The 27,682-nt window shown below is 38.8% G+C and overlaps 4 protein-coding genes and 1 long non-coding RNA gene across 9 annotated transcripts in view; 4 read left to right on the top strand and 1 right to left on the bottom strand.

Moving 5' to 3' along the window:
• Positions 1-359: 359 nt before the first annotated feature.
• HOXB7 (homeobox B7) lies at positions 360-4,621 on the top strand. The gene is made up of 2 exons (XM_065422721.1): positions 360-759; positions 3,697-4,621. Exons 1-2 carry the CDS (start codon positions 360-362, stop codon positions 3,948-3,950), a joined length of 654 nt encoding a protein of 217 aa, XP_065278793.1. The 3' UTR covers positions 3,951-4,621.
• Positions 4,622-6,507: 1,886 nt separating this feature from the next.
• HOXB3 (homeobox B3) overlaps positions 6,508-27,682 on the top strand; it is a 56,882-nt gene continuing 35,707 nt past the window's right edge. For 4 of the 5 annotated variants that reach the window (XM_065422720.1, XM_065422715.1, XM_065422719.1 and 1 more), the window contains exon 1: positions 6,508-6,958. The gene's annotated coding sequence lies outside the window, so the exon portion shown is untranslated. Of the gene's footprint in view, positions 6,959-23,598; positions 23,688-27,682 lie in introns of those variants that run through there. The other variant, XM_065422716.1, reaches the window with a different exon arrangement.
• Positions 7,222-11,414, bottom strand: LOC135894668 (uncharacterized). The gene is made up of 2 exons (XR_010562382.1): positions 11,176-11,414; positions 7,222-7,431 (listed from the first exon to the last, which is right to left on the bottom strand). It is a non-coding gene; the product is annotated as an uncharacterized LOC135894668 (long non-coding RNA).
• HOXB6 (homeobox B6) lies at positions 13,395-15,986 on the top strand. Its single transcript, XM_065422842.1, has 2 exons — positions 13,395-13,806; positions 15,071-15,986. Exons 1-2 carry the CDS (start codon positions 13,395-13,397, stop codon positions 15,328-15,330), a joined length of 672 nt encoding a protein of 223 aa, XP_065278914.1. The 3' UTR covers positions 15,331-15,986.
• On the top strand, positions 18,169-19,716 carry HOXB5 (homeobox B5). Its single transcript, XM_065422467.1, has 2 exons — positions 18,169-18,718; positions 19,469-19,716. Exons 1-2 carry the CDS (start codon positions 18,169-18,171, stop codon positions 19,714-19,716), a joined length of 798 nt encoding a protein of 265 aa, XP_065278539.1.

Below are 27,682 nucleotides of genomic sequence, written 5' to 3'. Positions count from 1 at the left end.
TCCCCCCCCCCTCCTCTTTCTTCGTCTCAGTTGAAAACTGATTACAGGTTGCTTATCGACTCCGGCACAATTCCACCCCATTCTCGCATAGATCTTGGAGGGTTTATATCACATACATTATTTATCATATTTTATAAATCCAACAGTACTCCAATTTTTTTTTCCACATTACCAGGAGCCAGTGGGGAAGCTGGCTGCTGATTGGAGCGGGCAAAATCACGTGCCCCGGAGTCACATGGGCAGGGAGGAAAAAGGGGGTCCTTTTTGGTGTAAATCTGGACTCTAATTCCGTAATATATCACGGTACCTCGTAAAACCGACACTAAAACGTCCCGGCCTACAAATCACCCGGCCAAATTATGAGTTCATTGTATTATGCGAATGCTTTATTTTCTAAATATCAAGCCGCAAGTTCAGTTTTCCCATCCGGCGTCTTTCCTGAGCAAACTTCTTGCGCTTTTGCCTCCAATACCCAACGAACGGGGTATGGATCTGGTTCCAGCGCCTCTTTCGCTGCTTCCATGCCTGGGCTGTACGCCAACGGGGGCAGCATGCACCCCCAAACCTCTAGCATGTATTCCACCAGCTACGGCCTGGAAACCAGTTCTTTCAACATGCACTGTTCTCCGTTTGAGCAAAACCTCTCGATGATGTGCCCGGGAGATGCCTCCAAGCAGACGTGCAGCAAAACGGATCAGAGGGACTCAGACTTGCAAAGCGAAAGCAACTTCCGGATCTATCCCTGGATGAGGAGTACAGGTAAGTCAGAAGCCTCCTTAAAGGAAGACGCCTTAGGGGGAAAAAAATGTAAACTATTTTATGGCGTGCGGGAAAGGGTGGGGGGAAGGGGAGGGGGGAATTGTCCCCAACTCCTTTTATGACGTTTCGCCGAAAATGAAGCGCTCTTTCGCTCTGCCTTCAAGAGAGAGAGAGAGAGAGAGAGAGACCCCCCCCCCCATAAAGCCATCCTTTTAGCTTTAAATATTTATTAGAGCTGCTGGTGCTGCGTGTATGCGATGCAAGAGGCAGTTTGTCTTAGTGAGGAAAGGCAGGGCTGCAAAAATCATAGCCATTAGCTTCTTGTCCCCATACTTAACTCTATTTAAAAAACAATGTTTTTGTTGGCTTGTTCTTAAATAAACTCTGTAGAGGCGGCTCGCAGGTTTGTTATTTATTTATTTATTTGCTTGCTTGTTTAAAATTGCCAGAGTCTTAACATAACGTCCCAGACAGCGCAATTAAGCCCTGGATGTGACCATTAGTCTAATAGAAACGGCAACACATAATCCCTGCTTTCAAACTTGTGAAATTTCGGAAGGGGAATAAATAAAGAAACAAATAAATAAATGCGGGTCTCGTGTCAATAACGCAGCGGCTAGAATCCCTGGTTAATCAAGGTCGGCGTGTTTATGCTTTTCCATTGCCTGCTGGAGAAGCTCTGGGTAAGGTGCTGATCAGCGGTAATGGAACTGCATTGGGTTTATTAGACAAAGTGCCTGGACCAGCTTCCAAAAGTTGTTAGACCCACATGATGCTGTCAGAGTGATGAACAAACACGGGCCGTGGAGCTGTGGATTCTGTTCCCTCACCACAAGATAAGGGGAGAGGGACAGGGTCTCATTAAGCGAAGATGCCTACTTAGCATATGTATTTAAAATACAAATCTGTCTAATGCACCCATCCCGGCTGGCATACGTATCTTTCATTCACAAACACGCTTCCTCTCAGCATATTAGTGTCAATTAACATTTAATAAATATCCTTATTCATTACAAGAGATAGTGTTCTGACATAGCCTTAGTTTCCCAATACACTGAATTTATTTCAAGCATTAAGAAATGCACGGGTTATAAGGCGTGAAAACGCTGGCCTGTCTCTTTTTTGTTGTTGGACGAAATCACTTCTAATTCTTATCTGGTCTTTCTCAGATCACGACCTAGCAAGTTGAAATATTAATATCTCATTTTTACTCTAAATTGAGGTTTTAAAAAAAATTGCTGCCCCATTGAAAGCAGTGTGGAACATGTGAGCTCATTTCGCTGCTACTCGTAAGCTCTGGTTTTCCTATGATTTGCCAGATTGCAACTTGATAGCCTCCTGACTAATGAGTTAACTTTAAGCCAGATAGTCTGAACGTGTGTTGGTAGGAAACTTTAGGGGAGAACAAACTCCTGCCCAATGTATGTGCCCATTGAAGGAAGCCCAATGCAGGCGCTTGTACAAGCAGGAGGTTACCCTACACTTATTTGTGGTCAGTATTTTCCATTACCTGCTCCATAATTCATTCACTTTTACAGTTGATGTATCAAAGACCAAATATTTCTGGTTGTGAACACTTCATCTCTGCCTTTCGATTTAAGGATCCCCCACTCCTTCTTTCTAACATGTGCCACTGGATAACAACAAGACTAGGGAGGATTTTGGAGTAGTGCGAATATGCTGGATTCCTGCGAAGACAAGCCCTCCAAGATGCATATTTTGTGGTTTGCAGTGCCTAAAACTAAAACACTACCTGCTCCTAGAGATCCCCCCCCCCACCTTTGCCCACTGTGTAATTGGGTTTGTGGAATTTCATCAGCGATGAAAAGATAGTATAGCCATTCCCATTCAACAACAGTTTATGGCTCTTCCCTCAACGGATTTTACAACCCACATTCCACAGAACTGCAGATTTTACTTCCTTGCTAGCTCTTTTACAGCTAGCCTGGCCATTTTCCTTTTCCTTTCTTTAATAACCGTCTTTTCTTCCGTAAAAACAAAAATCCACTGGAATGTTTTGGATGGATGTTGAGGGCTTGTACTGGCCATCCTGGGTATCAACTGAATAGAAAAAATAGAAACCACAAACATCATGTTGCTCCATAATTATTTCCAATTGAATTCCAACAAATGGCACGAAAATGTGCTCTGGTTTCATTCCAGTCCCCTTTCACAGACAACTAAATAGTTGCGGGTAATGCCGGATGACTGCCGAGTCTTTGTGTCAGCCTGTTCCCATGCAGATAAAAATATTCCTCTTCAAAAACTTCTGGTTATGCAGCCCCATCTTTCTGACAGATTTAAAAAAAAATACCCCACTTTCATCTGAGGAAGTAACATTATCCATGTCAACCACTGACTGCGCGTTTCCAGTAGACCAGAGCAATGTAATACAGAAAATATTCCGTTAAATAATTAAGACCATTGCGCAGTTTACAAACAGGGCTTAATGATGACAACTTTAACAGAGGACAAATAATTGCAATGGTATATTTAGCAGATGCTTCTATCTAGTTAGGGAATGTATTTATTAATTTATTTATTCCCTTGTTAATGGGAAATGTCCTAGGTTAAAAAAAAAATAAAAACATGCTTTCATATGAATGTGGCAGCAAATTTGCTGAAGTTCTCTCCCGCACAAACGCAATCTGAAAATAGGGAACACCTCCCCCCCCCCCGATAAAAAAATAATTCAATATGTGATATGTGTGTGTGTGTTCTGTTAGAATGATATATTCTTCCAAAATAAAAGGATCAGATTCTAAGCCGATGTAAAATTGTCAGTGCTCTATTAAGGAAACAACTGTGGATCTGCCGTTGGTGGATTAAATAGCTATGCTATTATGGACAATGTCTAGAATATGTTTGAACAAAAAACAAAAAAAGCAACCGAACAACCACCCAGAGTTCATTTGATTCTAATTTATTGTTTCACAGGGACTGACAGAAAAAGAGGACGTCAGACCTACACCAGGTACCAAACCCTGGAACTGGAGAAAGAATTCCACTATAACCGCTATTTGACCAGAAGAAGACGCATCGAAATCGCTCATGCTTTGTGCCTGACAGAGAGGCAGATCAAAATCTGGTTCCAGAACAGACGCATGAAGTGGAAAAAAGAAAATAAAACTGCATGCACCGGTTCAAATAGCCAGGAAAAACCAGACGCTGAAGATGATGAAGAAGAATGAAAGGGATGGGGTTTGGTTGAAGGGGACTTTAGTCCAGAAAGATAATCCAGGAAACGTGAAACCTAAACATAAGGGACTATATATAAAAAAATAAATGAAATCAAAATAAAAACAAGCCTAAGAATGATGCATTCTGTTTCCTGATACTGAAAAAAATACTACCTATATTACAGTCTTTTTTTTTTGTACAATAGAATGGATAATAATATCTACCTATTAAATGTGGCTTTAGAGTCAGATAGATACATTTTTCTATGTGGGTCTTCCTATAGTACAAGTATTTGTAAATCTCCCTGTTTGTATTTCCTTGTGTACTTTTTTGGTATGAAGTAATGTGGTCGTGTTAGCACCTTTAATTAGAAAATGTGATCTGAAAGTATGAGGGGAAATTATACATAGCGTATATAGTACTCTGTACATAATATGAATTATCATTACCGCTTGTTCTGTTGTAACCTCTGTGGTTCTTTTCTGGTTGCGATGCTGTTTTGTCTGTGTATATTTTTACCTGGACCACTTCCTTGTTCAAGTCATTAGAAAAAAATGAATTAATATTGTGCTGAGTAAAGCGGTGTATATCAAGGTAGAAGATTATTTAATAGCGGCGCGTTTCTTTTTCCTGGTTTGTGATTATTATTCTTCAAAATAATAATAATAAAAACACCCACCAATAGTCTAAAACTGTGTTCAGTTCATTGCACTTTTCTTATGTGTTTGCATTATTATAATTCAGTTGTTTATTTCAGGATATAAAGAAAATATCCCTTTTAATTTCCCCTGATACGTCATCTTATTCGTGCCCCATAATTTTCAGCATAACAGTCGTATTTAACATTTTAATGACATTTCTACAGATGTTAATGCTTTAAAACATTTAGCGAAATAAAACTCATAGTCGGGTATAAAAAACAATTGCCAAGAATATGGATTTGCAGATTTCACTCTTTTCCCTTCCTCCAAATATCTGCACAGATTAGTCTACTGGGAAAAAGATGGGAAAGGTAAAAGCAGAGAAGCAAGAAACAATAAAAAACTATCTATATATTATATATAGATACGTGTGACTAATCTGACCCTTTCCCAAGGACACAAGATATTCTGCGATGGTTTGGGGTTTGTTGTCCCCCCCACTTTCGATTGCTTTATTGTGGACTGTAACTATTTCATTAGCATCAAATAATGTTTAACATCAAAGCACACATAAAATAAATTAAACCAATTAAACTCAGGAAAATCAACAATGCAAAACAATGGTAACTAATTTTAAGCACTTGTGAGCATCTCTCTCTCTCTCTCTCTCTCTTTCTCTTTTTAACATTTCCAGTGTGCGCAATAAACGACCGTATTCTTCAAGTGGGAGATGTACGCAGTTCTAGAAATGTGTGCGTAACAGGAATACCAATAGAGCAGACCGCGTGGAATTAGGTGTAGCTGTTAAATGGCTTCTTTCTTTCTTTCTCATCTCATCACGGAAGCTGAAACATTTAATAAAATATCTTTCTTTCATTTTACCCCAGTACATACTTATTGATAGAGAAGCGTGGGATGCCGAAATAAGAATATAAAAGCTTTTAGATAAAATAACGTAGCCCATTACTAAAAAAAAAATCATGATGGTAGGCCACTTATTATATGTATCATATATTATGGCATTTACACAGAAATCCCACTTGATCAGAGAATAAAAGAAGGTGAAAACTAAAATTTTCCTTATCAAATTCCCCCATTGTCATTTGTTTTCATACGCACTCTTTCCAGAGCGAAAACTGAGTTCCAGAAAATTCCTATTGCTCGTGAAACGTGTTTTGCTGCATTGGGCCAGATCTATTGTCCCTGTGACGTGTACTTCTGCAGCGCCTGGCATCTCTGAATTAAGGATTTAAAAAAAAATTCTTTATTCTGCTCAATCTATTGAAGCACATCTTATCAGCGTAGTATCAAACCTTACAGCCCGCTGGTGATTTTCACACACAAAAATTACCTAGTGTCAGGGTTGCCAATTAATGTTCTGAGTGTGTGGGGTGTTTGATCCTAAATACGTAGTGAAACATAAATACATAGGTTTAGATTATGCTATAGATACAGCCAGCATTTCTCTTTCAATATATTTATCTTGATCTATTTCTAAATTCTCCGACGCCCGCAATGGCTAATCTTCTATTTTAGCAGAAGGATTCATAATTACACAGCTAAATAATGTTAAAATAAAACCCACTGCTTTAACATCGCTTATCCTTTAAACATCTTTTTTTAGCCTTATATGTAAGGTGTGATTCAGACACCGCCATTAAAACCCCCACCAGGAAAAAAAAAGATCTTTGCATATTCTTTTATTTTTGTTTAAAAAATAAAAGATGGCGGCTAAGAAAAAGACTGCTGTTAAAGCAGTCATGAAGAAATGCAATAAATTCCTTGTTGTTTTATGAAAATTTACAACTTTGTGATAGAACTTTATGAGTGGCTGGGTTCTGGGATTGGCCAGAGCCGGTCATGTGGACTGCTAACCGTGAACATGAACTTTTTATGATTTCCCATGTGGTTATATTGCACCATTCTTTTGGCCGCTGTACCTTGGGTCGGATCAGTGTCCTCTATAGGGCTCTTGCTTCTTTAGATTTTTTTACTTTCGTGTATAAACTCGATAGGGCTAAAAGGGGGAGGAGGTGGTGGAGGGGGTAAACACATACACACACACTCTCACCCCCCAAAAGCGAGCGAGAGAGAGTTAAAAGATTTTTGTTTTTAATTCCTGTGTTAATTTGCCTGCTGATTTTGGAATCTCAGTAGTAATGGAGGGGAAGTGGAGATTCTGTGCCGAGTGGAGGCTGATATTTTTCAAAGAGGGAAGTTACTCCATTTTCTATGCAAATGACAGCAATGCAAGAAGCTATCACAAGTCAGAGAGACAATCGACGGCTATCAGGTTGGGACAATATTTGTCAGCTAAAAGATAAACAAACGCTATTTGCTTTTTAAAAAACTTATACCACAGAAATGGACGTCAAAAGGTAAGGGAATAATATATGTTTCTCTTCATTTGATTTTTTTTTCTTTTTGCTTTGAGAAAATGCAATGATAAAACTCCCTCTCTCCCTCCCCCTCCCCCAAAAAGAATGAACGAAAGAAAGAAAGAAAGAAAGACTAACAGAGACAGTAAGACAGTAATATCACCTGGATATAGTAGATATCTGACTTGGAAACAAGGCTGCTATGGACTTTGATGACGGTGTCTTTTAGATACTGCCTTAAAAAAAAACAGCCAAACCCTATGTGGGTTGTTGCAGCAGATATATTTTATTTTTTATCCCTCCCGAGCAGAATTATCTTGCCAGTTTGCCTGTCTTCAGGCGAGCCCAGTAATTTGGCGAAGTTTGCATTGAAGCCAGTTGGGTTTTGTTTTGCTCTCCGGGGTCATTATTACGTGGGTGGTTTCTTCAAAGAGGGCAGTCCACCGCAGTCCTGGAGAATAAGGTTCTGGAAACTAGAAAACATAATAAGAATAATAGCAACTACCGGGCTGCAACGTTATGATTACATTTATTTTTTAAAGTGAAACTCCCAAATGAAAGAGGACGCTGTGAGGGAATGAAGGGTGGGTGGGTTTCATTGCGTTCTGCAATGCTCCTGTAAATGTAACATGTCTGTGGAGCTGTAGGTCCCTACATATCGTTTATTGTTTATTTATGTCTTCCTTTTCCTCCACTTGCTACCGTGTGGTGTGAAAATATCCTTTTATTTGAATATCTTCTCCTCTAAACGAAATGGTTGCTTTGGTTTTAAGAAAATACTTCTTCGGGGATGCACGGCATTTTGAATGTTCCTTTTCATTATTGCAGGACTAAAAAAAGACACGTTGCTACTGTTTTCTGAGGCTTTTCAAATAACACTGTATACGAGGTTTATGCATGTAAAGGGATATTGATTAAGGAAGGCACCCATGAGTTAACCATTAAGAATAGATGACAAGACGACTTGTATCACCCGGCTTGACTATTCCTGAAAATCGGGCGGGCAAGAGTCAATTATAGCAATGGTGGAAATAGCAAACAAAAAATAATTTTCAAAAGATATTTTTGAAGGAGCTATTACGTGTTCAGACATAACAGGGGGAAAAAATAAACTCCACCTGAAGTGCTTTTTCTTTTAGGTCCATAAATGTTATAGGATCCGTGGTTACTGCTGTTCTTAAAAAAAGGCAAATGATTATTTTATTTCATTTAAATAACATAATTCTATAATCTATTTCTGCTGAATTTTTAAAATGCGGTGTGAGAAACCACTTGTAGAACCCAAGAGATAAATGTCACTCCAAGTAAGTCTTTTTAATCACTTTACCCCGGGCACCCTTTAATGTCTGATTGTCTATGAAATCTAAATGTTTTCGCTAGAACTTAGATAAGTTGCTAATTAAGGAATTCCTGTAGTTTAAACATCACCTAGTTGTTTATTTTTAAAAACGGAAGGTCTATTTCTCTTTATGTCTTTTCTGTTATAAATTGCTTTCCAGCCCATTTTATGCTGTCTGCTGCCATCTACCGTCCAATGCAAGAAAACTTCGGTTTGCTTAAATATTTCTCGGTGATTAATATCCCCTGAAACTGGTTAACAAATTCCATTTTCTACATTTTTTTTCGAGTAGTGGATTATAAATGCATTGCACGTTTGTATATCTCCTGGAAATGGAACAAATGTGACCTCCCATTTGCTACAGGAACCTCAGACCAGATCCATTTCTATTCTGAGGCCTGCTGCGTTGCCGAGGATTTCAAGTTATATATGTTCATTATCGATAAGTTATCAATTATGTAGTACAAAACCAAAAGAGGAAAGAAAGCTGGTTATTTCTTGACAGCAAACACAGCAAGTGAGCTTGTGAAATGAGAGCCATAATTAGACGAGGAGACAAGAAGGCAGGAGATTTGAGCTAATTATAAAGTCAATGAACTATGTATTTGTTTGTTTGTTTATTGTTTCGAATGATCATTTTGGAGTGGTCTGTAAAAGGTAGGTCTAGTGGTGTGCACAAAGCTGAGGTGATGGTTGGGGCGGGGAGCAGAGGAATCCCTTTTAAGATCCAGTAGGCTTTGAAAGGACAATGCACGCCTGTTATTTTAAAATATCTCTCTCTCTCTCTCTCTCTCGTTTTCTCCTACTACCACACAGTTTCCTGGCAACTGTTTATGTCTAGACTAGTGGCATTCCCCTATATGAAAGTGAGATGCCCAGAGACTATGTTAAAATAAATAAAAAAGTTTCTCCTTTTGACTAATAACAGCCATGATTAACTTGTTCCATTCTGTAACTGCTCACACTCAGTAGCATTCTCCAGGCAACCTACATGCTTCATGCTTTGATTTCTCTTCCACCCGTTTCTGTTCCCCTATTTTTAGTTTCCCTAGCAAGATTTCTTTCCCCTAAACCCTCTCAGGGTTTCCTTTAGCGGAAATAAGGTAATATGGATACATTTTTACAATCCCAAGGTCCTTCCCGCAACCCCCCTCTCACTTTTTTTTTGTTAATTATTAGCTGCACTCTTTAATGGAACAATGGTAGATTATTATTGCTTCTTTTCAAAGATCCCATTAACGAGGTTATTATGCACTGCACGGGAAGTCAGGTAAATTAAACTTAAATTGCTGGAAATTAAGTTTCAAATGGTTATGTGAGGATGGAGAGAGAATTATTTTTTAAACACCTTCAGGGGTCATTGTTTTAAATATGCCAACAATGTAGAGAAAAGAATCCTTGTGCCGCTTTTCTAATAGGAATTTGAGTGAGGATGTATATTACAAGAGCAATCTTCTCTGCTGTTAATAGCGTTATATGTCTAAATACAGTAACAAGGCTTTTCAAATGTTGTCTTAGTGTTAGCTTGACTTTATGGCTGCAATAAGTCCCCTGATTGGGAAGGTCCTTCTCTGTTGTCACTTCAGAAGGCTTGAGAATTCCAGCTCTACACGAAAAAAGCGACCCCCCCCTTTTTTTTTTATTGGAACCAGCTCCACTTAACTTTCCACAAAGTTCTTAACTAGCTTAGCTTTTACACAAGCAATGCTCTGTTCTGTTTGCATTTCGAAATATCTGTGTGCTGTTTTAATCCCCTCATTTATCTGCCTCTCTCTGCTTTGTGGAGTTGGCATTTGCTAGCAGAAGAGCAAAAATGGAGAAAAAGGCCCAGCCAGCACTCTCTAAGCTAGAGAGCTGCGAATGTACATGCTGTAAATAAATCCCTTTAATCTTTATTTATACCCTGCCAGGAGAGTGATGTCAATCAGTAGGGAAAGATGGATTCTCAGTGCTAAATGAAACATTTTATACCTCCTTATGTTGTCTCTAGCAACTCCACCGACTAGTGGTTTCTCTTCTTTTTAATAAAACCAAAGTCTTCTTAAGTAAACCCAGACCCAGTTCTGAATGAAAATATGCAAAGAAAATACGGTGGAAGACACAGTGACGACACTGCAAGCTGTATCAGCAACCGTTATGTTTAGGTCTCTGTGTCCCACTCCCCATGCCTGCTTGCCTTTAGAAACCTCCTTAGACCAAATATTTTCCACAAAAACCCGGCACAGATTTATCTTAAAAGTTTAGCAAGCAACTCAGGGTATAGCCCAAGCATCTTTTTAAACAAAATGAAGATACCTTTTGAAAAAGCTATTAAAATGATATTAGAGACCGGCTTGACACTAAACACATAATTCTATCTGTGATCGAATGCATTCTGAATACTCTGCTACAGATGGTAAACATGCCATCCTGCAGGTCTCAGTATATGGATGATGGACACTTAAAGATCTATATATTTTTTCCAAAATGGAACAAAAGCTTAATGCATGTTTTATACCAAGTTTTCTTCTTTTATTTTTCTCCCACTAAAAGTCCATACATAATAAGTGAAGCGCTATCTTCCTTTAGCAGGGCACAGCATATTATTCCAGTCTAAATAACCGTCTAAATAACCAACAATAAGCAATTAGCAAGAGGCGAGTTTCAATTAGTGAATTTTATTTTTTTTTCTTTCACAATAAAAATAAAAATTACTACAGCCAAAAGGTAGGACAAGTTAGTCTTAGCCACAAGCATGCTAAATAGAGCTGCGTTTCATAGAAATGCTACATCACCATGTGTTGGGGAAACAGTCTTTAAACATACTTCGGGAGGAACATTTTCACAACTATCATCATTAAAAAGAAGTAAAGAAAACGTTTTCAGCGATTTTACTCACTCATTTAATTATCAGGAATTCATACTTCATAGCCCAGATTCCGCATGCTGTGCAAATCATCCCAGATGTTCCTGGTTTTACTCTTATACACATTTTGCGTAACTTTCTAATCAAATGTCTGTTTGCCTCCTGCAAAGCAACTAACTTCATTGTGTTCAATGGAGGTTCCCCCCCCCCAATAGACAGTCAAGTTTCTCTTTTAATCTCACGTTCCCATGCCAATAAAACAGATCTGCGTAGGTTTGGGTCCACTCCATACACAAAGGAAAACTCTGCAAGAACAAATATAATAGATTTCAGTCAGAAAGGAGGGGAGAAAAACTACTTCCTTTACATGTTATTTCCTTGAATTATAAAGATTACGTTCAGTCGAATGCCCATTGCAGTGATGCCATGAAATAGTCTTAGCTTTGCTGCCGTAAACATGATGTTTAAAATAAATTAGCTCCTAATAAGATAACAGTTTCGTAAATACTTAACCCCGATCAGGGAAAATAGGCATTGGCAGTTCTGCAGCGACCATGTAATTATGTGTAATTCTAGACCAGGAGCATACACAAACGTGTATGCATACATATAGGTGTGTACCTTGTGTGGTGTATAAATTTCATTGCATATGATAGATAGATAGATAGATAGATAGTGGGGTGTGTATGGGAATAGATAGATAGATAGATAGATAGATAGATAGATAGATAGATAGATAGATGGGTGTGTATGGGGATAGATAGATAGATAGATAGATAGATAGATAGATAGATAGATAGATAGATAGATAGATAGATAGATAGATAGATAGATATGAGTTTAGAAATGCACCTTAAACCAATCAATTTTCAATTTTATCGTGGAGGAAGTTTCTGAAGGACATGACACGTTCCCACAGCTAAAATGCATGGCAAAATATTTAAATCCAACCAGATCTTCCGCGTAGAGAAATCTGAAGAGGAGGTGACTAGCCATTGCGAAACACACCTACAGCTAATGAATAAAAGCAGAAACATGAGCCACTAAGCCCAGACCAAACTCATTTCATTTGGTCTTTCGCCCCAGTTTGAAAAAAAAAATGACTCAGAATTTCGAGTTTATTCCTTAAGAGGTTTAAACTTTTTTTTATTTTTTAAATAGGTACCTCGTAGTGGGGCCAGACACAAATGGAAAGGGTGATAAAATATGAAAGCCGGATCATCGCTCACCTTATAGGCAATAGACACGCCAAACAACAGCCTTTAAAAAAACTCTTGATCAGTGACAATCAATAAAGACACTTCTTGACCGTAACCGAATGCTGCCTTTAACTGCGAAGGGTCGGACATAGATTTGGTATTAACAATAAAACGCAAGAGGGCACAATTCGGTACATATATCTATATCTCTATAAGTATTTAGTCCGGGATAAAGGTAATACTTCGATTCCCATTCATCTCATAGATTTGTAACTCTTTCACAAAATAAATAGGAAGCATAGAATCTGATGAGGCGGGCGAGTGACACTTTAAAAGGAAGCCTCTTCTCTGTCAATCTATGATAATTAGATAACCATGAGAAATAAGTTACCAACATTGGCTTCTCTTCTCCCCCCAACACACACACTTCCCATCCTAAACCCAAGCTAATTAAACAAATAAAATCTATTTACCCCACCCCTCAATGAAAAAAAAACCAAATAAACTAAAAGTTTCTTTTTTATGTAAAAAAAAAAAAAATCAAAGCAATATTACCCAAATGGTCTGCAATCAATAACAGGCACCAGGGGTTAAACTTTTCAGAATAAAGGGATTTAACTTTTTTTCTCCGTGTGTATGTATATCTCTATATACAGATCTATCTCTCTGTCTCTCTGTGTGTGTTTGGTGTATTTTTTAATTATTGTTTTAAAGACTCCAAACGTTTGGGGATTTATCTTTCGCAGATAATACGTATTTGGTTAAGGGGGTGAGTTTTGTTGTTTAAAAGGGAGGAAAAAGAGGCTCTGGGTGGTTTGTTCTGGGGGTCCCTAGTGCAATGCAAGCCCCTCATGGGTGCTATTTTGTAATCTCAGACTCTTGCTATTGGTCAGTCCATGATCAGATGGTTCTATTTCCTTGTGTCCCTCGCTGGCACCCAGCCATCCCCCTTCAGCTAAAACCCAATCTCCGATATACTACTAATAGCTAAACCACTTGGACTATAAAACACAACAAATCATAAAGCCAGGAAAGGACGGCTGCCTCCTCCCAATGAGTTCTTATTTTGTCAACTCTACCTTCCCGGTGAGCCTGTCTGCGGGGCAGGAGCCCTTCCTGGGACAAATCCCGTTATATGCCTCAGGATATGCGGATCCTTTAAGACACTACCCCGCTACCTATGGAGCCACTAGCGTCCAAGATAAGGGTTATCCCTCCTCTTCTTATTACCAGCAAGCTAACGGAGCTTACAGCCGGACCACAGCCTGTGACTATGGGACAGCTGGTTTTTACAGAGAGAAGGACCCTGTCTGTGCCACCTCAAACCTAGATGACCATGTTCAGTTTGCCCCAGATCAGCGGAAGTCAGACTGCGCACAGACCAAAACTGTTTTCGGGGAAAGCGATGACCAGAAGTGCTCTACTCCCGTCTACCCCTGGATGCAGCGGATGAACTCTTGCAACAGTGAGTTACTCTTTTTTAATCTCTCTTTATTTATGTATTTGTTCCCCCCCCCCCGCCCTTCCCCCTTTTCTTCTTTGCAAAAGAAACAGGAAAAGCTTAGTTAAGATCCAACTTCCAGCGGACGAGTCAGGCAAAGCACGAGACTGAAAGTTGTTTCTGACACAACCCCAAACTTTATGGCAGTCTTTTTCCTCTATCGCAGTTCTTTAGCCAGATCCTTTAAAAAAAAAAAAGTTGGTACCATACTTAGGCGCGTATCTTCTTTCTTTTTGCACGCTCTGATTCGTATGTCACTCAGTTACAATGATTTATCTATCTCTGTGTCTTCTACACATACAGAGAGATATCTATTCACAAAAAAAAGAACAGGATGACTTCACACACACACACACACACACACACACACACACACACACACACACACACACACACACACACACACACACACACACACACACACACTTTCTGGAGTTAAATAATGTAAAAGTGTTTAAATATTTGAAAGGAGAGAACTACATTTTTAATGAAACTCAACACATAATGAAAAGTCTGCCTGGGGAGAATTTTTTTCCTCTGTGATGTATAGCTGGTTTAAGTGCTATCTCTTCAATCCACAAAGAAGAAAAAAAAGTCACAGTGCTTCCATGTTTACATTCATTATTTGTTGCCTTTTAAGTTCCAAATTGATGTCCATTAGTGCAGGGACATGAAGCGTTGTACCCCCTTTAATGCACAGAGTTTGTCTAGATCGATACACTTCATTATTGCTTAAATGCCCAGATCTATTACTGCTGCCGGTGGGGAGGAACAATTGAAAGGTGTGTGGGGGCGGGGGGGCACCTTGAGATTTTACATAATAGAATAAGACAGGTCTAGCAATCTCTTCAAAGCACGGTCCTGGAATATCTGGCAAGTTCTGCCTTCTGCCCAGGTACCAGTGGAACTTTATTGCCTTTGAGTTAAGCAGCAGGCATTGCAGAAACCCAAGACAAATTAGCAACTCTTTCCAAGGCGACCTAGTAAGTCAGGAGGTTTGCTAGATGGCTGGCTTTGGGGGGGGGGGAAAGGAGCCCTGGGCACTTTGGCTAGATGATTTTTGGTTGGTAAAAGTATTTAGTGGGGAAGGCAAAGGAAGCAAAAGACGCCACCACCCCTAAACACATACCCTTTATCAGAATGCTAAGTGGCCGGCTCCCTGGTATTATTACTCTTAACTAGAATAAACCTTTGGGTATTTTCTCCCCCTCCTTTCCTTGCCTAACAGGTTCATCTTTCGGGCCAAGTGGCAGGAGAGGCCGGCAAACCTACACCCGCTACCAAACCCTGGAACTGGAGAAGGAGTTCCACTTTAACCGCTACTTGACCAGGCGTCGCCGGATCGAAATCGCACACGCACTTTGCCTGACAGAACGCCAGATCAAAATCTGGTTCCAGAACCGGAGGATGAAATGGAAAAAGGAAAACAAACTGCTCAACTCCACGCAGCTGAGCGCGGAGGAGGAGGAGGAGAAAGCAGCGGAGTGAAAGAATTATTTAAGAGAAAGAGAGAAATATCCCAACAGTTGGAGGAGGTAGAGGGTGGGGGGAAAGGGTTGGAGTGGAAGAGAAAACGCACCCCAAGTGGTGCACGCTTTGTAAAATACCCGAGACGGTTTGAAGGTGGCGAGCCACCAACATAAATTTGCACCGTTGGACTCGTGTTCAGTTAATCTGTCGTGTCAAAACAAAAATCAGGCTTCTAGTTGAGTTTTTTTCCCTTTCTATTCCTCCAAATATAATATAAAATAAAATAATAATAATAATTTGGAACTCTTACCTGTGTTTCTGCCCTTCGTGTCACTGTTAGTAACCCGCTAACTCTTGTATTTAATGGAGGTGCTGCAATATATGTCATTTTTGGTGTTTATTGTCTTAATTTTGTAAAATGTTTCATGCACGATTGACTTATAGATTCCCCCCTCCCTGGTTGTTTTTCTTTTGGTAAATTAATCAAACCCTGGGGTCTTTGTAATTAGTTTCTTTTTTTTTTAAAGAGAAAACCTACTGAAGGAACAAGTACTACCTAAAAGGATGCAAAAGCAACAACAAAAAAATTATATTTTATTAATTTTTGTACGTGTTGTGTTTGTAGTTTGTCTTAGGTATGGCCATGGAATACTCTAATAAAAGCAAAGTATTCGGACTCATCCACACCCCTTTGGTATTATTATCATTATTATTATTCCTGTCTATGAAAATATGCCATTCATGTGGAGCTGAGGGGTTGTTAGCAAAGCGGGCGCTACTGCTGTCTGTGTGTGACACTGTCTTCTAATCAGCAAGGACAAGCAACACGCAGCATACGGAAGTTACAGTTGAGAGATAAATGTGCTTTTCCCCCCTTTTGCCTAATCTTAAATGCAGGACCTTTCACCAACGATATCTCCGAGCTGACATTCTGCTTTAAGATCGCTCTTTTTTATTGTTACAGTCAAAAGAGTTATGAGGAAAAGCTCTCCATATACATAATATATCAAAGAAAGAGGCAAAAATATGGTCTCATCTATCTACCAAAGATACATAACGTTTGTCTAGCATCTTTCAAACATCTGGTCCCTTATTTCACTTTCCAAAATCAGGGAGATGTGCATTGTAGACATAGCTAGGTTTCAGACTTGCTGGGTTTTTAGTCGAAACTTTTTTCATTCCAGGACGATGGGAATTATTTAAGCACGGGGAAAAAAACAAAAAACAAAAAACAGTAAGCTAAGCACAGTTAGATTGTTTCGTGTATATGTACACACACCCCCACACACCTTTCAAATGGCTCTTTTTACAGTGCCATTTGACTCGGAACTGGGCGTATGTTTCTTCTGCGCTAAAGAACTAAGAGGTGTCTTGTAGTTGCAATGAAGTAAACTTTTCTTTGATTTTTTTTATTTAAAAAATGAACGAAAAGAAGTGCTTTTCTTCTTGGGATCAGCAGATTTAAAACAAAAAATTGCTCAGCTCAATGCTACTAAAATGTCTGAAGCTTCACGAGAGAAAAAAAATGCCTTTAAAAAGAACTACTCCCTCCCCCCCCCACCACCCACCCAAAAATACCTATGTACGAATGCATTCCCTCATGTCACAAGCTGTTTTAATGCCAGTCACTTTTAAAATCAATTCATGCAGAAGCTCCACAGCTGTAGAACATTTACTATTATTGCCACTCTTTTCATTGCCCGTAATTATTATAATTATATGTCACTTTCAATATGGCGCATAATTTCCAATGAGTTGCAGACAAGCATTTGAAATTCCTAAACTGCCTTGGAAAAAAAATAGCAACCTTGAACAAAGCAAAACCCTGGTCAAATTTCAGGTTTTCATGGCTACCTAATATTTCTTGCAGGTTTGCAATGGGTTAGGGGGGAATAGAACAATGCTCTATTTAAAGGGAGTATGTGTGTGGGGGGGATATTCATGATCAAGAATATCTTAAAAGCAACATTGTCAACCAGTTTCAACGGCTGATCTCCCTTCCCGTCTCTTTTTTTCCCCTCCAGAATTACAAGGTGTTACTGTGTATTTGATAATATAATGAGAAGGTGAAGAAAGCCAAACTTTCATTGTGCCAATGAAAATAAATAAATTAAATAAATAAAGCACACATGTTTTTCTTTCAGCAGGCTCCGGTTTTTTTCTAAAATATTCAAACCCAGAACCTCCAGATCCAAAGGTGACTTATTCCCCCTCACCACCAATGTCATTATTATAAAAGAATGGCAATAATTTAATGAAGATAACAACCCCCATGCAAAGACCACACAACTAAAACAGAATGTTGACAATCATTCGAGCTGGGTCTGATAAGCATTTTTTCTCCATTTGCAGAATAAAATTAAAACTGAAAGGAGCTTCCCGGGATGAAAAGGGGGTATTTGTGCATTATTATTATTATTTTTAAAAAGTACAAATATATGAAGAGTGCAAATTGCCACTAAATGACTTTTAAAAAAAATTAAGGGTGGGTAGTCACCCTCCATGCCTGCTAAGTCACCCTGTCCCCAGTAGGTGGCGCGGTCCGCCAACATGGCGCAATCTCTGTCTTCTGATTTTTTTTTTAAGCCTTGCATTGACTTGGGCCTAACGATTCTCAGATCGTCATTATTTGTAACCATAGAGCATGAATTACCTCTTGAGGTCATCAGTGAGAATTTACGACTGGTCAACAAAAGCACGTGATTACCAAACGCCCCCCCACCCCCCATATTTGGCCGCATACATAGCAAAAACGAAGTACAGTGCATTGCTATAATTCATTAATACATCATAAATCGTCAAGCACAGGGTTATAACGACCACGAGCCACAAATCAAGCCCTCCAAAATAACCCAAATGAGCTCTTACTTTGTAAACTCGTTCTCAGGGCGCTATCCAAATGGCCCCGACTATCAGTTGCTAAATTATGGGACCAGCAGTTCTATGAACGGTTCGTACAGAGATTCAAGCACCATGCATTCCAGCTCTTATGGCTACAACTACAATGGGATGGACCTTAGCATCAACCGCTCAACCTCCTCTAGCCACTTTGGGGCTGTGGGAGAAAGCTCCCGCAGCTTCCCTTCGCCCGCTCAGGAGAGCAGGTTTAGGCAAGCGTCTAGCTGCTCCTTGTCCTCTCCCGAGTCCCTTCCCTGCTCCAACAGCGACAACCATGGAGGCAAACCCGCCCCGTCCCCCTCCGACCAGGCTACTTCTGCCAGCACCAACACAAATTTCACAGAAATAGACGAGACCAGCGCGTCTTCGGGAACCGAAGAGGGCACCCAAATAAACAGCAGCAATATTCCCCGGGCACAGGCAGAGCCCGTCGCTACATCCACAGCAGCAACAGAAGGGCAGACACCACAGATATTCCCTTGGATGAGGAAGCTTCACATTAGCCATGGTACAGCTACTTTTTTATTTTTTTCCCTCCCCCCCTTTTTTCCCTCCCTTCTTCTTGTTTCTTCCTTCCTTCCCCTGGCTTTATTTGAAGGCGCCTGATAAGTAATCCAGCTATTTATCGCATTGTATTTATTTATCTGATCGCTGATTTAAAACAGAAAACTGCCTTTGATGCTTGTTTTGGGGGGTGATAGATTTGTAACCCCTGCCGCTAAATCTGAGGTTATTTAATATATATATAGAGAGAGAGAGAGAGAAAAGGTCATTTAAAACTGCGGGGGTATTTGCGGATGGGGGAGGGAAGGGGGGGTGAGGAAAAGGAAAGGGAAGAACTGATCATTAAAACAGGCTCTCTATGCACAGATGGGGCTCCCAATCCTTTATTATTATTTTTGGTGTGTGTGTTCTTGACAATCTGCTAATTACAAAATAAAAAACCAAGAGTAGGTCCATTGCACCAGGAACAGTGGTGGTTTTTGTTTGTTTGTTTGTTTTTTAAATGACAATATTTAACAGATCCAAACACACACACGTAGGTGGAATTATTCGAGTTTTAGGCTGCGAGGCTAAATTGTGAATACTGAATTGTATATGCCGGAACTGGGGGATGGAGGGAGGGGGATCTACACGTGGGGGAGGGGGTGTTATTTTAAAATAACCAAGTGAACGTTCGTGATTGTCCTGGGGAGGTTAATAATTTGCCTTTTTTATAAAAACAAAACCAAACACCAATGTTGTCCATATTATTCAGACATGACTGGACCAGACGGTAAAAGGGCAAGAACCGCCTATACTCGCTACCAGACCCTAGAATTGGAAAAGGAATTTCACTTCAATAGATATCTCACCCGCAGGAGGAGAATAGAAATCGCCCATGCTCTGTGCCTCTCCGAAAGGCAAATTAAAATCTGGTTCCAAAACAGAAGAATGAAGTGGAAGAAAGATAATAAACTGAAAAGCATGAGTGTAGCCTCCGCGGGCAGCGCCTTCCAGCCATAAATTATAGAAAAGGAATATCAAGGAAAGAAAGAAGAGAAGAAAAGGGGGGTGGGAGAGGCAGCACCATATCTTAGTTTCAGAGTACTGTACAGTAAGGCACCTTTTTCGGCATGTTGTTGATATTTTAAACAACTCCTATGGTACTGTTATCCCAGGACTGCGCTCCTGTTGTGTTTTAATTTTTGTTTTAATTTTATTTTTTAATTATTATTATTATTTTTTAATTTCCCAGATGCTCCTCCACGCTCTTGATGTTCTTATAAATGTTTGTGCCAGTGCTATCTTGATGCTTTCTGGAAAGCTAGCATGTTTTATGTGAGCCCTTTAAATGTTATAACTTATTTATAAATTGATAACAGATACGGTGGTTTGTTTGTTTTTATCTGAGTTTACAGCTATTGGGGAGGGGGGGGGGAGATTTATTCTCTGCCTAAGCTAAAGTTGGGATTCCTGCACTAAAATAGCAGAAAAAATTCAAAAAACTGTAAAGAAAAAAATAAAAAGCAAAAAAGCTCTTGTATCTTTTTGTCTTCAAATTGTCGAATCTGTGGTTTAGTTCAAATGTAAGGCCATGCTTTCTAGTTCCCAGGCTAATTCTGAGACGTGTTCTTAGACGTGGGTAAACTTCACTATTAAAAAAATGTATAAAATTGGACCAACCATAAAGTGTTCCAATGTCTGTAAATACTAGAAATATTTCTGATGTGACTAATAGACAGTTGGTAGTGGGCAGAGTGAATGCAGTGTTATGTGTAAAATGGCATCTGTCATGTCTAGCTGCCTGTTAGTATTTTGCCAATAAGCTTTTTGTATTTGTTTGTAGCTTTACTTCAAGTCAAATAAACATTTCTCCTATTCACAAAGGCTCCCATTCGTATTTTTCTACACAACGCTTGAGTCTTAACGCTGATAGTTCGCAGTACATTCTAAACACATGGGTGGCATAGAGCTTGTGCTGTGTTAGGAGCATTTGCCAAACGCTACTACTCTTCGCTCTCCTGCATAGCACTTTGGAAACTCTCAGAAGCCAAAAAATGCAAAGTTCACATAATAGAATCTCATTGCTGAGGAGGAAAGCAAATGCATTCTACAGAGGAAATGCGACCTGTCATAGTTTCCAAACTTTGTTTCGTCAATAGAAAAAAAAAAGTCCGAATATCAAATAACACAAGCTGTTTTGAAGTAGCTTAAGTTACAATAACAAGATATAAATGCTTTGCAAAATATATTTATGTGCATTTGAGGAACGGGCCTATATTACTTTTTGAAAAATAAAGAGATCTATCTATCTATCTATCCATGCGCTCGCTGATCTATAAACACCCCTCCACCCCTCACCCTCAATCTCCTGAGCATACTGTTTTTATATCCTACTTTCTGGCTCAACATGTAAATAACAGTTCTGTAACTACTCATACTCACTACAAAGCCTATTTTCGCTGCAAATAACTAACATAATCAAAGGTGGCAAATGTTTCTATTTTGCTATCCAGGATTTCTTACAAGGCACAAGATACTTCAGTTAAAGTCTCTCTGCTGGCAAAATGCGACTGACATATTTACAATATAGTTCAGGTTTTTGTTCGTATTAAGTAAAGTTGGATCTTATAAACTTACCAAACTTAATCTCCCACTGTTTAGGTACTTCTTAAGTGATTTTGAGAAGAATGTGAGGTGGACTGTCAGATCCAAAACCATTTGCTCGCCTTCCCCTGATATATAGTTCTCTCTATATATATTTTACCAATAGCAAACTATACCAAAAGTAGGTATGACATTTAGATGTCAAATGGATAGGGTTTTATCTAGAAGTTAGATCGTAAAAATCGCCCAGACCTCAGACAGATACCCCTCACTGGCTCTCAAAAGTCACGTGAGGTCCATAAAGTTAGTTTTATGGTTTTGGGGAGTTGACAATGTACAATATATTTCACATTCTCTAGAATGTTAAGTGACACTTTAACTGCTTGGTTTGGCTTGTAAGGGGCAGAAATGGGTGAGCACTTTTCCAGATGAGATAAACCCTTGCAATTGCTGGTATCATGCTTTGCTGGTCCAGTGTTCAGTCCAGAGGACCAATAGTTTGGGCTCCTGAAAGTAAGTCCTTCTGAAATATTATCGGATTAAACTATTTTAAGGGTTATATTGCTAAAGATTGAGCGGGGTGAAGGAGGGGGGTATCTCTCTCTCTCTCTCTCTCTCTCTCTCTCTCTCTCTCTTTCCAAAGCTTTATTTCTCACTTTTAAAAGATCCAAATTCTTACATTCCCTAGATTTGATGTTTCCTTAGGTCTCAGCAAAGCTCTGAGGCCCATATGCAAGCAACGTAAACTTTGTGGAATGAGGGGAAATAGAATTCCGTAAAGATTAATTACGATTGCATTGCAAACGCCATCCAATCTTTGCCTAGGGGCATATGTACTTCAGACAAACTTTGTTTTATTCTTAGCCATGTCAATAGAGACTCAGTTATTGGAGGTTGCTTTGGTGAGTTTTATACTGATCACAGTCAGGAGCAAATATGAGCCAGGCTTTGGCATTTCAAGGTTCCTGTTGTATATTTATATTCTTGGTTTCATTCACACCCTTTAAGAATTTTAATTCTTTTTTTATCCTGAGTTGCAAGGAACATTTTTAGCCTTTTCCTTGGCCTGGGTATAGACCAAAATATTCGTTCTGGGCGTTTTTCCTTTCTGTAGACAGTATCCTAATAGTTCCCTGGTTTGTTTGTACAATATGTGGACACTGGATTACTGCCGTTATGTCTTTCTTCAGTTTGCCTTTAAGTGACTACAAAAATAATAAAAATCAAAAAATCAAACATGCTGCTGTTTGCATAATGGGGGTGGATTCGATTAACTTTAAACCCTATATATGTCGAGTATATGTATTCCTAAGGTATTGTTTTTGCTTCTATAAAGAAGGGACAGTTCTGGGAAAAAAACTAATTAAAACAGCTTTTTCTTTGAGAAAATAAGCAAGTTATCAGAGAGGGGCGAAAAAGAGAGATGCACTGAGTATTTACCATGACTGGGACATCAGCTAGCAGTGGCAAAGTCCTGGTGAGGTGTCTATTTTCCTTTATGTTTATAAGGCTACAGCCCAAAACGCCTGTCACAAAGTCGCGTTCAGGAATCTTAACATGAAACACTCTATCCAACGCATCGAGCCTAGCTAAACTTAGATTGAAAAGATTTTTAACTAACGGGTTTGCCCCCCCCCCCATCAGACTGATTTTTTTTTTTTACCAGCACAAACAAATCCTCAGAGAAGTGAGGGCTGCTTTTTAATATTTTTTTTAACTCTAGGTGTTTAAATTTTCATTGGGGAAAAAGAATCTGTATCTGCCCACTCACATTTGTAATTCTGTTCCTGTAGCTTTAAAAAGGTTAAAAGAAAATATACTGTGAGGAGGGATTTTTTTTTCCTTGGGTCCCAGAATGCTGCAGCAGCCACTAAACGTTCCATTTCCCCTCTTAAGCAGGGTTTTTTTTTAATGGCAGAGCAACATTTGGTGGACACATGTCCGTCTCTTTCACACAGAGCAAAAGAACGCCACCATCTTGCGCAGTTTGGGGATAGTTTTTCCTTCCTTGGGCTGTTTTTCCTGTCCTGGTCCATGTGTCTGATGTTATCTTTATTGGCACAATTTCAGCTTCTAGATTCTATTTGACCCAATTGACTGACTATCCTAGAACTCCTGACTAATATTCTGATACAAAATCAAAATTCTGGCCAGGGAGACTTGGGGTGATGGGGGGCGGGAGAGTGATAGGTAATTGAGTCATTTTAATTTTAACATCCTAATCTGATTATCTGACCGAGTCGTATGCTTCTTTATCAGCTCATAATAAAGACATTCGCTGGCTTCTAGACACGTGAATGGAATGGGTCTAAAGTGTGAAGTTTGCAACCAACACACCACAGATTACAGAAATCTTGCCTACACAGCAAGAGAAATATTTACTGAAGGTAAATAGGGTGTAGGTATGATGGGGTGGTACCAAATTACTGACCTGAACATTCTTTAGCCATCTGGTTTGTATTGATGTTAAGAAATAATGTTGACTGATGCAAATTGTTACCACCAAGCTAGGTGAGTATTGTCATTCACCTACCGTAGTACCGGAATGACAATGTAACTGCAAGGAAATATATATTTGACAATGACAGTGTAACTGCAAGGGAATATATATATATATATATATATATTACATTAATCCAAAACTTTTACTCTATCTATCTATCTATCTATCTATCTATCTATCTATCTATCTATCTATCTATCTATCTATCTATCTATCTATCTAAATTTGGATTAATGTCATATTCCCATATCCTGATTCAAAAGGCAAAAAGATTGCACATTAGGGTTTCAGTATTTGTATATTATCCCAGTCAAACTTTCCTTTAAAATCAGGTCTAATGACCCAAAGCATACAATATATCAACCACCATTTTTAATTACATGGAATATGCAACATGTTAATGGGATGGAAAGAACAATCAAAGACAGATAGGATACATAGAAAGTCCATCTTTACTTAGAAATGCAGATTGAACCCCAGGTCGGTTTATTCTTTCTGCATAATCTTCCACATCACTACACTGATATTAAGGAGTTTATTTAACACAGTTTAAAGCAGAATGGAAACAATGCTTGTATGATTTCCATTTTTATCCCAGTCAGTCTTTGCTACTGTACCAGGTAACCTCATTTATTTCAGGAATCTCAACCTTTTACAAAAGTTTGTAGTAGGTATGGAACTGGCCTTATTACATCACCTAAGCATGTTTTAGAAATTATATTCCTGCCATATTAAAATCCTGTCCCCTTCTTATGCACTTTAAAAACTCCTGCTTTCTACCTATATTGCTTTCTCTGTCTCTTACAGGCTGGGTTTATTTGTGTTGTTCTAGTCTCCCCAGCTTCCTGTGTGGCTAATGTGTACAACTGGCTACCACTTTAAAGCAAGGAAGGATTCACAGGCTCAAAATCTTTCTCTCCCCCCCACCCCACCCCGCCCCTACGTCCTTAAAAAAAACAACACCTCCCTTTGCTGGTGAACGGAGGAAGTATAAGAAGAGGAAACAGGAAAACAGAACTCTGACCGTTCAGATAGGCGAGGGTTCCCATTGCATTTTTCATCCTTTCCCTCCCTTTAATGGTATACATCAGACAGTGGAACAATTAGTTCTTCAGCAGCTGTAGAAGATAGAATACATATGAGATATTTTACTATTAGGTTAGGTGTGTGTGTGCGTGTGTGTTTCTCATGGAAATGACAATTGATTTGAAAATAAAACAGCCCATTTATTTATTTTTAAACTTCCCTTGAGGTTCTTTCTATTCATCTTTACAGACCTACCACAGCTGCATTTATATATATATATATATATGAAGAATATATACATATAAAGAATCTGGGTTAAAAAAATATATATATGGAAGGTAGTATGCTTACCAGGAAATAAATATTTGTCTGTTTGACCAACAACATACAGGATCAGACCCAAAGCCCACTGATTCAGTGAATCCGGTTGGGCCTATAAGAAGCCCATTAATTTACCACATCCACTGGAAATGCTGTGACTAATAAAAATGGGCACATGGGGTCTAAATTTTTTTTTATGGACAGCTTTAGAATTTCTTTCCACTCATGAAGGATCTCAATGGAGTTGGGTAAACAAAGTAAAAGTGTTTCCTGCTCTTGAAATAAAAATATTCCTCATATATGGCAGATTAGTGGAGGATCTAACGCATGATAATATATCTATACCAGTGTCCATCTTCTAAGAGGACAATGTTGAACATCTATATTAATTAACATAGCCATCCCCCCCATACACACCCTCTCAAAAGTGACTTTTTGAACATATAGTGAATGTTCAGAATTCTATGCTTCTACATTCTCTTTATAAACAACATAGACAGCAGTCAGACAACCCTTATCTCAGAAAGTATCTGCTCTATCCACTCAGCAGATCAATCAGCTATTTAACAGAGACATGTCAAAGAAAAAATAGACAGTAAAGTGAAAATTCAATATTAAAATAACCTTCTGGCTTTGGTAAAGCAATACGTGGAAGACCCTGGTAGAAACAACACTTACTAGATGTATAGATAGATTATAGCAATAGAAACCGTTCAAACAAAAGGCAATTCAGTATCACTGTGTCCTTTCCAGACTACCTAGAGTATCATGGCATAGAAGGCTTGATTGCTTTAAAAAAAACCAAACAAACAACCAAGCACATTCTAAACTAAACGTTTTGTATGGCTTTTTAGCGTTTTCCTGTAGGCGTTTTTTATTTGGATGTAAAACGGAAGCAATAGAAATGAAATAATTTTCTTTCACCCTTGTTTCAAAAACAAACAAACTTAGAAACCAAACCAAACTTACCCAAGGTAACCTAGTTACCGATGTGCATGAGGTCTTATTTTATTCAACAAAAAGTGATTAAAATCTGTTAAAGGATTTAATTAAGAGAATGAAATGAAAAGGAAGGGGGCACCAATGGGTTGGGGGGAAAAAAGCAAAGCTATTCTAAACGATTAAATCGCCATTTTAACAGTATAATGGGGTTTGCATACTGAAAGGAGAAATCAGCGCTCATATCTCATCAATAATTCATAGGAACCCGGGATCATTCCGAGGTCAGCCGACTAGTCAGAGCGGCTTCCATCGAGGAGCGCTAAGACACCCTATCAAAATACAATCGTTATATCTCACACGGACACGGGGGTCTGCAGGTCACAGTTTTAAGAACAACCTAAACTGCTTTTTTTTTTTTTTTTTTTGAAAGAAAAAAGCCCGACAACAACTCACGAATCAAATGGATTGGTTGTTAGAATACCAAAAAGGTTTTTTTTTTTGGGGGGGGGGGGGGGGAAAGCCATCAAATTGGAGATGGTCATATTGCTCCAAGCTAGCAAGAACAACAATAACAAACGGGACAAATACTTTTTTTTGGGCAAGCCAAACGGGTCATTTTGCAATACACCACCCCAAATTCTCCCTTTCTTTATTAAAAAAAAAAAGGTTGGAATAATATTGTTTCTATTTATCTGGGCAAAGATAATCTGGAGGGGAGAGGAATGAGTAGCTGTAATTCACTGATTTTTTAAAACTGATTAGCTATTTGTTTGTAATTGTCTTGTGAGTCATCCTCACCTACACAAAAATACCCTGTATCTGAGGGTTTCACATCACTGTTTCACAGAAACCAACTCCCTTTCCTACAAGCACTCTCCAGAAAACGCAACAATAGAATTGCAGTTTCAGAGAAATTTCTCATGTCTTCCCACCATTTTAAAAAATACAATTATTATTGTTGTTGGTATTATTATTATTCGTTAGAACTGAAAGGAGCTAAGTTACCTAATTATTTAAAATTCACGTGATAAAAGATCGTTCCGCAATTAGGAAACCCAAGAATTGTTGAAGTGATTTATTTCGGCTTGTATCTTCCTCTGGAGTCTCTGTCAACTCATGGATTTAATTTAAGACTAAAACTTTCTCTAAGAATACTGAACGTTCTGAATATTTGTATCGAATATCTGAGTCACCCTCTATCATCTTTTCTTCCATCGTGTTAAATAAATGGCAGTTTAAAGGGGGCATAGAAAACTTAGCTCTAGAAGTGTCTACCCTTTGCAGTTTCCCCATGTTCCTTTAGTCTAACTAGCTTTAAAAAGAAACTGTTTTGACGGGAAGCGTTGAAAGAGTAAGACTGTATGAGTTTTCTTTTCTCTCTTCCTCTCTTTTGATGTATGTCTTTTTAACATATATAGATATACATACATATATTAGCCCTTCGTGTCAAAACAAATTACAGCATTTTTTTTTAAAAAAAAGGGAAGATGTAGTTAGCTTAGTGGCAAATTAATTAAAAAAAAAATCTTTAATTTTTTTGAAGATTTAAAACAGTATAAATCGGAGGGAAACTGATTTGGGGAGAAAATT

Source organism: Emys orbicularis, chromosome 25 (assembly GCF_028017835.1).
Source record: "Emys orbicularis isolate rEmyOrb1 chromosome 25, rEmyOrb1.hap1, whole genome shotgun sequence".
NCBI lineage: Eukaryota > Metazoa > Chordata > Testudines > Emydidae > Emys > Emys orbicularis.
This window is presented reverse-complemented; position numbering and strand designations above follow the sequence as displayed.

Coding starts and splice junctions, on each gene's coding strand:
- HOXB7 (XM_065422721.1), top strand. CDS start 360: ATGAGTTCATTGTATTATGCGAATGCTTTATTTTCTAAATATCAAGCC. Junction 760..3,696: donor TCCCTGGATGAGGAGTACAG/GTAAGTCAGAAG, acceptor ATTGTTTCACAG/GGACTGACAGAAAAAGAGGA.
- HOXB6 (XM_065422842.1), top strand. CDS start 13,395: ATGAGTTCTTATTTTGTCAACTCTACCTTCCCGGTGAGCCTGTCTGCG. Junction 13,807..15,070: donor GCGGATGAACTCTTGCAACA/GTGAGTTACTCT, acceptor CTTGCCTAACAG/GTTCATCTTTCGGGCCAAGT.
- HOXB5 (XM_065422467.1), top strand. CDS start 18,169: ATGAGCTCTTACTTTGTAAACTCGTTCTCAGGGCGCTATCCAAATGGC. Junction 18,719..19,468: donor GAAGCTTCACATTAGCCATG/GTACAGCTACTT, acceptor CATATTATTCAG/ACATGACTGGACCAGACGGT.